The sequence below is a fragment of the Ammospiza caudacuta genome, chromosome 33 (genome assembly GCF_027887145.1).
Source record: "Ammospiza caudacuta isolate bAmmCau1 chromosome 33, bAmmCau1.pri, whole genome shotgun sequence".
In the NCBI taxonomy this organism is placed as follows: domain Eukaryota; kingdom Metazoa; phylum Chordata; class Aves; order Passeriformes; family Passerellidae; genus Ammospiza; species Ammospiza caudacuta.
In genome coordinates this window covers 1,014,576-1,028,409 of record NC_080625.1, presented here as the reverse complement: position 1 = coordinate 1,028,409, position 13,834 = coordinate 1,014,576, and the positions used below count along the sequence as shown (strand labels likewise).

The 13,834-nt window shown below is 52.0% G+C and overlaps 1 protein-coding gene across 2 annotated transcripts in view; it reads left to right on the top strand.

Moving 5' to 3' along the window:
* The first annotated feature begins 1,084 nt into the window (after window positions 1-1,084).
* Window positions 1,085-13,834, top strand: part of BRD2 (bromodomain containing 2) — a 41,583-nt gene continuing 28,833 nt past the window's right edge. For both annotated transcript variants that reach the window (XM_058822595.1, XM_058822594.1), the window contains exons 1-3: window positions 1,085-1,946; window positions 10,479-10,776; window positions 13,178-13,315. In XM_058822595.1, the coding sequence (XP_058678578.1) occupies window positions 1,918-1,946; window positions 10,479-10,776; window positions 13,178-13,315 (465 nt within the window). In that variant the 5' untranslated portion in view covers window positions 1,085-1,917. The remainder of the gene's footprint in view (window positions 1,947-10,478; window positions 10,777-13,177; window positions 13,316-13,834) is intronic.

Sequence of the window (13,834 nt, the reverse complement as noted above, 5' to 3'; positions counted from 1 at the left end):
AGCGGGGCGGGCGCGGCTTTGTGCGCGCGGCGGGGGCGGCGGTTGGGGCGAAAAGCGCCATGTTTGGGTGTTCGCGCGGGGGCGGCGGCGGGCGCGGCCCCAAGTGCTGTGTCACGGTGGCGGTGGAGAGCCCCGGGGAGGGGGGAAGGGAAGCGGACGCCACACGGAGCCACCCGTGTCCTGCGAGCCCCGGGGAGGAGGGGGTGGGGTGGGGAATGTGGAGAGGAAGAGGTCGGGAAGGACGCGAGAATTCCCTCAGCGAGGAGGGCGAAAAGGGTCGGGGGGTCCCTGAGGGGGAGCCCGTGGAGGGGGGAGGGGGTTCGGGGCTCCCCGGGGTTGGGGGTGAGGGGGGGGATGGGGTGGGGGGGGGAGCGGCGTTTTGGGGTTTTAGCGGCGCTGGCGGCCGCGGGAGCGCCGTGTTCGTGGGGGTTGTCGCCCTCAGTGTGTGCTCAGGGAAAGGCTGGAGCCGCCCGAGCCTCTGTGGGCGCCGCGGGGAGCGGGGGCGACGCGGTGCGTGGCTGCCTGTGGGGGGGGGTGGGGGGGGGCACGGTTGAACGGAGCATTGAGGGCTGGAGAGCACCGCGAGGGGGGTGAGGCCCGGCGGGGGAGCGTCCCCGGAGCTCGCTGCGGCCGAGGAGCGGCGGGGGAAGCGGCGGATGCGGCCGCCACCGGCCGCACTCATTGTGCGGCCGCGGCCACCGCCGCCATTCAAGATGGCGCCCGCCGGCCCCTTCTTCCTCCTTCGCCTCCCCCTCTTTCCCAAGGGGCGCCGCAGCCAATCGGCGCTTGAGCCCGCCCCCCGCGTGACCCGCCGGCCAATCAGCGGTCGGCGCGCTCCGGCGCCAGCCAATCACCGCCGAGACGGCCGCGCGCGTCGGGTGAGGCGCTGGGCGGAAGGCCGGGAGGGGCGTGGAGCCCTTCCGTTGATTGACGCCTCTCTCGCCCAATCGCACCCTTCCCCGGCGGGTGCCTCCGCCCAATGAGGCAGCGGCGGGGCGGGGCGGGGCGGTTGGGTGACGTCAGCCTGCGGGGCGTCCAATAGCGAGGCGGCTGAGGTCTATATAAGGGCGGGCGGGGGCAGGCCGAGCGGCGCCATTTCGCGGGGACGAAGGGACGGAGCGGGTCGGGCCCGGCGCGCGAGGGGGGCGGCCCCAACCCGGCTCCATCCCCCGCCTCCGCCGTCCCGGAGGGCTCCGGGACCCTCCCCGGACCCTCCCCGGCCTCCGCAGCGACCCCTGCCTGCGGCCACCGGCGGCGAGAGGGGGGGGGAAGACGCCTCCGCCCGGCTTCTTTTCCACCACCTCCCTCCCTCCCTCCTCCTCCCCCCTCCTTCCCCTCAGCGAGCCAAGATGGAGCGCGGCCGCTGAGATTGCCCGCTACGATATCCGCCGTCATCCGCCGCTCCGAGCGCGGCTCCTCGCCTCTTCCACCGCAGCCGAGGCCGCCGGGGGCCGGCAGCGACTCGGCCGAGCTTGTATCGAGCGGATCGCGCCGCGTTCGGCGGGTCCGGTGAGGCTCCGAAGGGACGATCCCCCCTTGGCTCTCCCCGCTCCATTGCCGTGTGTGTGTGTGTGGCCCCCCCGGTGCATCCCCTCAGAGCGCGCCGCCATTTTCGCCGCGCCCCGTGGATGTGAGGCCGCGCTCGGTTCTTTTTTTATTTCCCCTCCTTCATCATCTTCCACCGCTTCTGCCGCCGCTTGAGGAGCTCGGAAAGGGGAGGGGGCTCCCTTCAAGACCCCCCTCCCCTGGTACCGGGGATGCGCTGACGCTGGAAGGGCCCAAAGCGGGCCGGGAGCGGTGAAGCTTTGGCCGGGCAAAGTGGGGGGCTCGTCGGAGGAGACGGCGGGAGGAGGAGGAGGAGGAGGAGACGAAGGCCAGGCGGGCCCGAGGGCCTCAGCAGCAGCAGCAGCCGCCGGGATGTTGCAGAATGTGAATCCCCAGAGCAAGTAGGTGCTGGTGGGGAGGGAATGGAGGCTTTGGGGGTGTTGGCGTTGAGGGGATGGGGAGCGCCGTGGGACAGCCGGGTTGTGGTTGGGGTGTTGTGACGGCGACACTGGGGACACAGGGACCCCAAAATCATGGCAGTGTCACCGTGGGACCTTCCTGCTGGGCCTGTCGCCCCCAGTGCTGTGACAGTGGCATGGGGACCCCCAAATCCTGGCAGTGTCAATGTGGAACCTCACATGCTGTGACAGTGACATTGGGGACACAGGGACCCCAAAATTGTGGCAGTGTCACCGTGGGACCCTCATGCTGGGGCTGTCACCCCCAGTGCTGTGACAGTGGCGTGGGGACCCCCAAATCCTGGCAGTGTCACTGTGGGATCCCACATAATGTGACAGTGACATTGGGGACCCCAAAATTGTGGCAGTGTCACTGTGGGATCCCACATAATGTGACAGTGACATTGGGGACGCAGGGACCCCAAAATTGTGGCAGTGTCACCGTGGGACCCTCATGCTGGGGCTGTCACCCCCGTGCTGTGACAATGACATGGGGACCCCAAATTGTCACTGTGCTGGGTCTGCGTCACCCCCAGGCTGTGACAGCAACACGGGGACCCCCAGATTGTGGCAGTGTCACTGTGGGACACCTGCATTGGGGCAGTGTCACCCCCGTGCTGTGACAGTGACGCTGTGGAACCCCACACGCTGTGACAGTGACACTGGGGACGCAGGGACCCCAAAATTGTGGCAGTGTCACCGTGGGGCCCTCATGCTGGGGCTGTCACCCCCGTGCTGTGACAGTGTCACCCTGGGACTCCTGTGCTGGGTCTGTGTCACCCCAATGCTGTGACAGTGACACGGGGACCCCCAAATCCTGGCAGTGGCACTGTGGGAACCTACATAATGTGACAGTGACATTGGGACCCCAAAATTGTGGCAGTGTCACTGTGGGACCCCACATGCTGTGACAGTGGCATGGGGACCCCCAAATGCTGGCAGTGTCACCGTGGGATCCCGCATAATGTGACAGTGACATTGGGGACCCCAAAATTGTGGCAGTGTCACCATGGGACCCTCATGCTGGGGCTGTCATCCCCGTGCTGTGACAATGACATGGAGACCCCGAATTGTCACTGTGGGACCCCTGTGCTGGGTCTGTGTCACCCCAATGCTGTGACAGTGACACGGGGACCCCCAAATCCTGGCAGTGGCACTGTGGGAACCTACATAATGTGACAGTGACATTGGGACCCCAAAATTATGGCAGTGTCACCGTGGGACCCTCATGCTGGGGCTGTCACCCCCGTGCTGTGACAGTGACATTGGGGACACGGGGACCCCCAAATGGTGGCAGTGTCACCGTGGGACCCCACATGCGGTGACAGTGACATTGGGACCCCAAATTGTGGCAGTGTCACCGTGGGACCCTCATGCTGGGGCTGTCACCCCCGTGCTCTGACTGTGACACTGGGGACACGGGGACCCCCAAATTGTGGCAGTGTCACCGTGGGGTTCCTGTTCCGGATCTGTGTCATCTCCAGGCTGTGACAGTGACATTGGCACCCCAAATGGTGGCACTGTCACCGTGGGACCCCACATGCGGTGACAGTGACATTGGGACCCTCAAATTGCCCCATGCTGGGTTTGTGTCACCCCAGTGTTGTGACAGTGACATTGGGACCCCCAAATTGTGGCGGTGTCACCGTGGGATCCCCGTGGCAGGTCTGTGTGGCGTCCAGGCTGTGACAGTGACAGCAGGGACACGGGGACCCCTGAATTGTGGCAGTGTCACCTTCATGCTGTGACAGTGACACTGTGGGACCCCACATGCTGTGACAGTGACATTGGGTCCCCCAAATCTGGCAGTGTCACCGTGGGACCCCTAAATTGTGGCAGTGTCACCGTGGGACCCCCACTTGCTGTGACAGTGACGTTGGGGACGCAGGGACCCCCAAAATTGTGGCAGTGTCACCGTGGGACCCTCATGCTGGGGCTGTCACCCCCAGTGCTGTGACAGTGACATCGGGGACCCCCAAATAGTGACAGTGTCACCCCCAGGCTGTGACAGTGACATTGAGACCCCCAAATAGTGACAGTGTCCTCTCAGTGCTGTGACAATGACATTGGGACCCCCAAACTGTCCCGTGTTTGTGTCGCCCCAGTGCTGTGACAGTGACATTGGGACCCCTGTGTCACCGTGGGACCCTTGTGCTGGGTTTGTGTCACCCCCGCGCTGTCACCGGCTGTGACAGTGACACGGGGACCCCCCCCAAATGGTGGCAGTGTCACCGTGGCACCCTTAAGTTGTGGCAGTGTCACCCTCAGGCTGTGACAGGGACGCTGTGGGACCCCCCAAATGGTGGCAGTGTCACCTTAGGACCCGAAATTGTGGCTGTGTCACCCTCAAACTGTGGCGGTGACGTTGGGACCCCAAATTGTGGCAGTGTCACCGTGAGACCCCCCCAAAGTGTGACAGTGTCACCCCCAGGCTGTGACAGTGACATTGGGACCCCAAAGTTGTGGCAGTGTCACCCCCAAATTGTGGCAGTGTCACCGTGAGACCCCCCCAAAGTGTGACAGTGTCACCCCCAGGCTGTGGCAGTGACATTGGGACCCCCAAACTGTGACAGTGGGACCCCAAATTGTGACAGTGGCACTGTCACCCCCAGGCTGTGACAGTGACATTGGGACCCCAAAGTTGTGGCAGCGTCACCCCCAAATTGTCACATTGTGACCCCCAAGCTGTGGCAGTGTCACCCCCATAATGTCACATTGTGACCCTCAAACTGTGACAGTGTCACCCCCAAATTGTGACAGTGTCACCCCCAAACTGTGGCAGTGTCACTCCCAAATTGTCACATTGTGACCCCCAAATTGTGACAGTGTCACCCCCAAGCTGTGACAGTGTCACCCCCAAGCTGTGGCAGTGTCACCCCCAAATTGTCACATTGTGACCCTCAAGTTGTGGTAGTGTCACCCCTAAACTGTGACAGTGTCACCCCCAAACTGTGACAGTGTCACCCCCAAATTGTCACATTGTGACCCCCAAATTGTGACAGTGTCACCCCCAAACTGTGACAGTGTCACCCCCAAATTGTCACATTGTGACCCCCAAACTGTGACAGTGTCACCCCCAAATTGTGACAGTGTCACCCCCAAATTGTGACAGTGTCACCCCCAAATTGTCACATTGTGACCCCCAAACTGTGACAGTATCACCCCCAAATTGTGACAGTGTCACCCCCAAGCTGTGGCAGTGTCACCCCCAAATTGTCACATTGTGACCCCCAAACTGTGACAGTGTCACCCCCAAATTGTCACATTGTGACCCCCAAACTGTGACAGTGTCACCCCCAAATTGTCACATTGTGACACCCAAACTGTGACATTGGGACCCCAAATTGTGGCAGTGTCACCCCCAAATTGTGACAGTGTCACCCCCAAACTGTGACAGTGTCACCCCCAAATTGTCACATTGTGACCCCCAAACTGTGACAGTGTCACCCCCAAATTGTGACAGTGTCACCCCCAAATTGTGACAGTGTCACCCCCAAATTGTCACATTGTGACCCCCAAACTGTGACAGTATCACCCCCAAATTGTGACAGTGTCACCCCCAAGCTGTGGCAGTGTCACCCCCAAATTGTCACATTGTGACCCCCAAACTGTGACAGTGTCACCCCCAAATTGTCACATTGTGACACCCAAACTGTGACATTGGGACCCCAAATTGTGGCAGTGTCACCCCCAAATTGTGGCAGTGTCAGCTTCAGGCTGTGACAGTGACATTGGGACCCCAAATTGTGGCAGTGTCACCCCCAAACTGTGACGTTGACATTGGGACCCCCAAACTGTCACCGTGTCACCGAGGTCACCCCGTCCTTGTCGTCACCGGGGTCGTGCCCTTGGGGACAACCCCGGGGTCACCCAGGGGTCAGCTCGGGGAAAAAGGGGGTCCCAAATCCTGGGGGTCCCCAAATTCTGGGGGTTGGTGTCCCCAAATCCTTGGGATTGGTGTCCCCAAATCCTGGGGGTCCCCAAAATCCTTGGGATTGGTGTCCCCAAATCCTGGGGGTTGGTGTCCCCAATTCTGGACCCCCAAAATCCTTGGGGTTGGTGTCCCCAAATCCTGGGGGTTGGTGTCCCCAATTCTGGACCCCCAAAATCCTTGGGGTTGGTGTCCCCAAATCCTGGATCCCCCAAAATTTTTGGGATCTGAGTCCTGAGGATCCCCAAATCCTGGGGGTCCCCGAATCCTTGGGATTGGTGACATGGGGGTCCCCAAATCTTTGGGATCGGTGTCCCCAAATCCTGGAGGTCCCCAAATCTTCGGGATCAGTGTCCCCAAATCCTGGGGGTCCCCAAAATCTTTGGGATTGGTGTCATGGGGGTCCCCAAAATCCTTGGGATTGGTGTTCCCAAATCCTGGGGGTCCCCAAAATCTTTGGGATTGATGTCCCCCAAATCCTGGGGGGTCCCCAAATCCTGGGGGTTGGTGACATGTAGGTCCCCAAATTTTTGGGATTGGTGACATGGGGGTCCCCAAATCCTTGGGATTGGTGTCCCCAAATCCTGGGGGTCCCCAAATGTTTGGCATTGGTGACATGAGGGTCCCCAAATTCTGAATCCACCCCAAATCTTCAGGATTGGTGACATGGGGGTCCCCAAATGTTCAGTATTGGTGACATGAGGGTCCCCAAATTTTTGGGATTGGTGACATGGGGGTCCCCAAAATCCTTGGGATTGATGTCCCCAAATCCTGCGGGTCCCCAGATCTTTGGGATTGGTGACATGGGGGTCCCCAAAATCTTTGGGATTGGTGTCCCCAAATCCTGGGGGTCCCCAAGTCTTTGGGATTGGTGACATGGGGGTCCCCAAAATCCTTGGGATTGGTGTCCCCAAATCCTGAGGGTCCCCAAATCTTTGGAATTGGTGTCCCCAAATCCTTGAGGGTCCCCAAATCCTGGGGGTTGGTGACATGGGGGTCCCCAAGTTTTTGGGATTGGTCACATGGGGGTCCCCAAATCTTTGGGATTGGTGTCCCCAAATCCTGGGGGTCCCCAAATGTTTGGCATTGATGACACGAGGGTCCCCAAATTCTGAATCCACCCCAAATCTTCAGGATTGGTGACATGGGGGTCCCCAAATCTTTGGGATCGGTGTCCCCAAATCCTGGAGGTCCCCAAATCTTCGGGATCAGTGTCCCCAAATCCTGGGGGTCCCCAAAATCTTTGGGATTGGTGTCATGGGGGTCCCCAAAATCCTTGGGATTGGTGTTCCCAAATCCTGGGGGGTCCCCAAAATCTTTGGGATTGATGTCCCCCAAATCCTGGGGGGTCCCCAAATCCTGGGGGTTGGTGACATGTAGGTCCCCAAATTTTTGGGATTGGTGACATGGGGGTCCCCAAATCCTTGGGATTGGTGTCCCCAAATCCTGCGGGTCCCCAAATGTTTGGCATTGGTGACATGAGGGTCCCCAAATTCTGAATCCACCCCAAATCTTCAGGATTGGTGACATGGGGGTCCCCAAATTTTTGGGATTGGTGACATGGGGGTCCCCAAAATCCTTGGGATTGATGTCCCCAAATCCTGGGGGTCCCCAAAATCCTTGGGATTGGTGTCCCCAAATCCTGGGGGTCCCCAAATCTTTGGGATTGGTGTCCCCAAATCCTGGGGGTCCCCAAATCTTTGGGATTGGTGTCCCCAAATCCTGGATCCCCCTGAAATCCTTGGGATTGGTGTTCTGGGGGTCCCCAAATCCTAAAATTTAGGATGGGTTTTAGGGGCAGAATTGGGGATTTAGGAGCCATTTTTGAGCAGAATTGGGATTGGTTTTAGTGGCAGAATTGTGGATTTCGGAGCAGTTTTTGGAGTGGATTAAAGAGTGGATTTGGGAGCAGAATTGGGGATTTAGGAACTGTTTTAGGAGCAGAATTGGGAGCGTTTTCAGGAGTGGAATTGTGGATTTAGGAGCCGATTTAGGAGCGGTTTTAGGAGCAGAATTGTGGATTTGGGAGTGGATTTAGGATCGGTTTTAGGATTGGAATTGGGGATTTAGGAACCGATTTAGGGTCGGTTTTAGGAGCGGTTTTAGGAGCGGAATTGGGGATTTAGGAGTAAATTCAGGATTGGTTTTAGGAGCAGAATTGTGGATTTGGGGGTGGATTTAGGATCGGTTTTAGGATTGGAATTGGGGATTTAGGAACCGATTTAGGGTCGGTTTTAGGATCGGTTTTAGGAGCGGAATTGGGGATTTAGGAGTAAATTCAGGATTGGTTTTAGGAGCAGAATTGCAGATTTAGGAGCCGTTTTGGGAGCGGGTTTAGGATTGGTTTTAGCAGCGGAATTGTGGATTTAGGAGTGGATTTGGGAGCAGAATTGGGGATTTAGGAACTGTTTTAGGAGCAGAATTGGGAGCGTTTTCAGGAGTGGAATTGTGGATTTCGGAGCCGATTTAGGAGCGGTTTTAGGAGCAGAATTGTGGATTTGGTAGCGGATTTAAGATTGGTTTTCGGAGTGGAATTAGAGTTTTAGGAGCAGATTTAGGAGCGGTTTTAGGCCTGAAATTGCAGATTTAGGATCGGTTTTAGGATTGGTTTTAGGAGCAGAATTGGGGGTTTAGGAGCGGATTTAGGATGGGTTTTAGGATCGGTTTTAGGAGTGGAATTGTGGCTTTAGGAGCAGATTTAGGATCGGTTTTAGGAGTGGAATTGTGGATTTAGGAGCGGAATTAAGAGCGGTTTTAGGAGCAGAATTGGGGATTTAGGAGCGGTTCTAGCACACAGGACTGGTTTTAACCATGGAATTGTGGATTTAGGAGCGGTTTTAACACTTAGGACTGGTTCTATCCATTACCACCAGTTTTAACCGGAAAATTTCAGATTTAGGACTGGTTTTAATCATGAAATCGCCATTTTAAGTCCATTTTAACCCCTCAAAACCGATTTTAAGTGGGATTTTTGCCTGGAATTTGCTTTTTTTCCCCAGAATTTTTTATTCCTTCCAATTTTAACCCTTTATTTCCCATTTTCCCCAGGATTTTAGGCGAGGGCAATGCCGCCCTCGTGGCTCTGGAGTCGGCAGCGCCGGGCAAGCGCATCCGCAAACCCTCGCTGCTCTACGAGGGCTGCGGGTTTAGGAGCGGCTTTAGGGTCGGTTTTAGGGGCAGAATTGGGGATTTAGGAGCCGATTTAGGAGCAGGTTTGTGGATTCGGGGGTGGATTTAGGATTGGTTTTAAGATTGGTTTTCGGAGTGGAATTGGAGATTTAGGAGCAGATTTAGGAGCAGATTTAGGATCGGTTTTAGGCCTGAAATTGCAGATTTAGGATCGGTTTTAGGATCGGTTTTAGGAGCAGAATTGTGAATTTAGGAGCCGATTTAGGATCAGTTTTAGGATCGGTTTTAGCAGCGGAATTGGGGATTTAGGAGCCGTTTTAGAAGCAGATTTAGTGTCGGTTTTAGGAGCAGAATTGTGGATTTAGGAGTGGTTCTAACACATAGGACTGGTTTTAACCATGGAATTGTGGATTTAGGAGCGGTTTTAACACTTAGGACTGGTTCTATCCATTACCCCCAGTTTTAACCTGACAATTTCAGATTTAGGACTGGTTTTAACCATAAAATCGCCATTTTAACCCCTTAAAACCGATTTTAAGTGCGATTTTTGCCACAATTTTGCCTTTTTTTCCAGGATTTTTATCTAAAAATCGCCATAATTCCATTTTTAACCCTTTCCTGACCGTTTCTTTCAGAATCCTGGGCGAGGGCAATGCCGCCCTCGTGGCTCTGGAGTCGGCAGCGCCGGGCAAGCGCATCCGCAAACCCTCGCTGCTCTATGAGGGCTGCGGGTTTAGGAGCGGCTTTAGGGGCAGAATTGGGGATTTAGGAGCGGATTTAGGATCAGTTTTAGCAGCAGAATTGTGGATTTAGGGTCAGTTTTAGGAGCGGAATTAGGAGCAGAATTGGGGATTTAGGGCCATTTTTAACACTTAGGACCGGTTTTAACTATGAAATCGCCATTTTAAGTCCATTTTAACCCCTTAAAACCGATTTTAACTGCGATTTTTGCGTCGATTTTGCTTTTTTTCCCCAGAATTTTTTATTCCTTCCAATTTTAACCCTTTATTTCCCATTTTCCCCAGGATTTTAGGCGAGGGCAATGCCGCCCTCGTGGCTCTGGAGTCGGCAGCGCCGGGCAAGCGCATCCGCAAACCCTCGCTGCTCTACGAGGGCTGCGGGTTTAGGAGCGGCTTTAGGGGCAGAATTGGGGATTTAGGAGCGGATTTAGGATCAGTTTTAGCAGCAGAATTGTGGATTTAGGGTCAGTTTTAGGAGCGGAATTAGGAGCAGAATTGGGGATTTAGGGCCATTTTTAACACTTAGGACCGGTTTTAACTATGAAATCGCCATTTTAAGTCCATTTTAACCCCTTAAAACCGATTTTAACTGCGATTTTTGCGTCGATTTTGCTTTTTTTCCCCAGAATTTTTTATTCCTTCCAATTTTAACCCTTTATTTCCCATTTTCCCCAGGATTTTAGGCGAGGGCAATGCCGCCCTCGTGGCTCTGGAGTCGGCAGCGCCGGGCAAGCGCATCCGCAAGCCCTCGCTGCTCTACGAGGGCTTCGAGAGCCCCACGATGGCGTCGGTGCCGTCGCTGGCGGCGCCGGCGGCGAATCCTCCTCCCCCCGAGGTGTCGAACCCCAAGAAGCCGGGCAGGGTCACCAACCAGCTCCAGTACCTGCACAAGGTGGTGATGAAGGCGCTCTGGAAGCATCAGTTCGCCTGGCCCTTCCGGCAGCCCGTGGATGCTGTGAAACTCGGCTTGCCGGTAAAAAAAATTTAAATTTTTGGGGGCGTTTTTTGGGGTTTCTATGGGGTTTTTTGGGGTTTTTCTGGGGTTTTGTGCGTGTGGATTTTGTCCTTCATCCCAATTCTCAAGGAGGTTCTGATGCGGAATTTTGTCCATCTCAGGCTCAGGTGCCAACTCAAGAATTGTGTTTTAATTTAGGCTTGAGATTAATTTAAACCTGATCCTAAAAGTAGTTTAACGCTGATCCTAAAAGTGATTTAATGAATAAATTATTTAATCAATTTTAAGGTCCCAAGATCAGTTTCAGGCTGCTCCTAAACCTGATGGAAACGTGGTCCTAAAAGTGACCTAAAACTGATCCTAAAATTAATTTATACGTGATCCTAAAAGGGGCTTAAGCCCGATCCTAAAAGTGATGTAAAGCTGATCCTAAAAGTGATTTAAAGCTGATCCTAAAAGTGATTTAAGGTTGATCCTAAAATGGATTTCAAGGTGATCCTAAAAGTGATTTAAAGCCGATCCTAAAAGTGATTTAAAGCCGATCCTAAAAGTGATTTAAAGCTGGGCCCTTCTGGCAGCCCGTGGATGCCGTCAAGCTCGGCTTGCCGGTAAAAAATTCAAATTATTTTGGGGATTTTTGGGGTTTTTATGGGGTTTATTTGTGTGAATTTTGTCCTTAATCCCAATTCTCAAGGAGGTTCTGATGTGGAATTTTGTCCATCTCAGGCTCAGGTGCCAACTCAAAAATTGTGTCTTTGTTTAGGCTGGAGATTAATTTAAAGCTAAAAGTGGTTTAAAGCTGATCTTAAAAATGATTTAATGAATAAATGATTTAATCAATTTCAAAGTCCCAAGATCAGTTTCAGGCTGATGCTAAACCTGATGGAAACATGGTCCTAAAAGTGACCTAAAACTGATCCTAAAATTAATTTAAACGTGATCCCAAAAGGGACCTAAGGCTGATCCTAAAAGTGATGTAAAGCCGATCCTAAAAGTGATGTAAAGTTGATCCTAAAAGTGATTTAAAGCCGATCCTAAAAGTGATTTAAAGCCGATCCTAAAAGTGATTTAAAGCTGGGCCCTTCCGGCAGCCCGTGGACGCCGTCAAGCTCGGCTTGCCGGTAAAAAATTCAAATTATTTTGGGGTTTTTGGGGTTTTTCTGGGGTTTTGTGCGTGTGGATTTTGTCCTTCATCCCAATTCTCAAGGAGGTTCTGATGCGGAATTTTGTCCATCTCAGGCTCAGGTGCCGACTCAAAAATTGTGTCTTTGTTTAGATTAATTTAAACCTGATCCTAAAAGTGGTTTAACGCTGATCCTAAAAGTGATTTAATGAATAAATGATTTAATAATTTCAAAGTCCCAAGATCAGTTTCAGGCTGCTCCTAAACCTGATGGAAACGTGGTCCTAAAAGTGACCTAAAACTGATCCTAAAATTAATTTATACGTGATCCTAAAAGGGGCTTAAGCCCGATCCTAAAAGTGATGTAAAGCTGATCCTAAAAGTGATTTAAAGCTGAACCTAAAAGTGATGTAAAGCTGATCCTAAAAGTGATTTAAGGTTGATCCTAAAATGGATTTCAAGGTGATCCTAAAAGTGATTTAAAGCCGATCCTAAAAGTGATTTAAAGCTGGGCCCTTCTGGCAGCCTGTGGATGCCGTCAAGCTCGGCTTGCCGGTAAAAAATTTAAATTATTTTGGGGTTTTTTGGGGTTTTTATGGGGTTTATTTGTGTGAATTTTGTCCTTAATCCCATTCTTCAGAGAGGTCCCGGTGTCAAATTTTGTCTCCCTCAGTTTTAGGTGCCTGACAAAAAATTGTGTTTTAATTTAGGCTTGAGATGAAATTAAACCTGATGCTAAAATTCATTTAAAGGTGATCCTAAGCCTGATTTAAAGTTGATCCTGAAATCAGTTTCCTTTCCTAAATTTTGTCCCTCTGTCACAGGTGCTTGTGTGAAAATTCTCTCTTTGTTTAGGTCTGAGAATTATTTAAAACTGATCCTAAAATTAATTTAGAGATGATTCTAAACCTAATTAATTAGAAGTTTTCAACAAAGTTCCCCAAAGTTCAATAAAAATTCCAAAAAAATCGATGAAAATTTCAACAAAACTCCAGAAAATTCAATAAAAAATTAAAAAAAAATTCTCGGATATGTTCCTAGCATTCTAATAAAATTAAAAAAAAAATCCAGGGAAATTCCAACAAAATTCCAGGAAAAATGTCCCAAAATTCCAGCAAAATCCAAAAAAAAAAAACGCAACAAAATTCAAAATACTTCCAGGAAAAATGAAAAAATTCGCCAAAATTCTCATTTTTTTCCCTTCACCCTTCAAGGTTGTGTTTGTCTCTCCCCTTTTGATGTTTTTTGTGCCTCCTGGACCCAAATTTGTTGATTTTTGGGCCAATTTTTTGGCAGGATTACCACAAGATCATCAAGCAGCCGATGGACATGGGAACCATCAAGAGGAGGCTGGAGAACAATTATTACTGGGGGGCAGCCGAGTGCATGCAGGACTTCAACACCATGTTCACCAACTGCTACATCTACAACAAGGTAAAAAAAATACAAAAATAACAAAAAAAAAATCTAAAAAAACCAAAGAAAAAATTTCCATTAAGATGTCGTAAAAAATCCCGTTGAAAACGGCGGAGAAATGGCTGAAAACGGCCAAAAATTGCACAAAAATACACTTAAAAATGGTGCAAAAATACCCCAAAATAGACCCAAAAATCCACTTAAAAATCCACCCAAAAATTGCCCAAAATCACCCCAAAATCCACCCCAAAATATCCAAAACTAAACCCAAAAATGGCACAAAAATGCCCAAAAAATGCCCCAAAAATGCCCCAAAAATGCCAAATTATTACTGGGGGGCAGCCGAGTGCATGCAGGACTTCAACACCATGTTCACCAACTGCTACATCTACAACAGGGTAAAAAATTATGGAAAATACAGAAAAATATCTAAAAAAACAACAGAAAAAATTTCATTAAAATATCGTAAAAAATCCCGTTGAAAACGGCAGAGAAGTGGCTAAAAACGGCCAAAAATTGCACAAAAATACCCAAAAA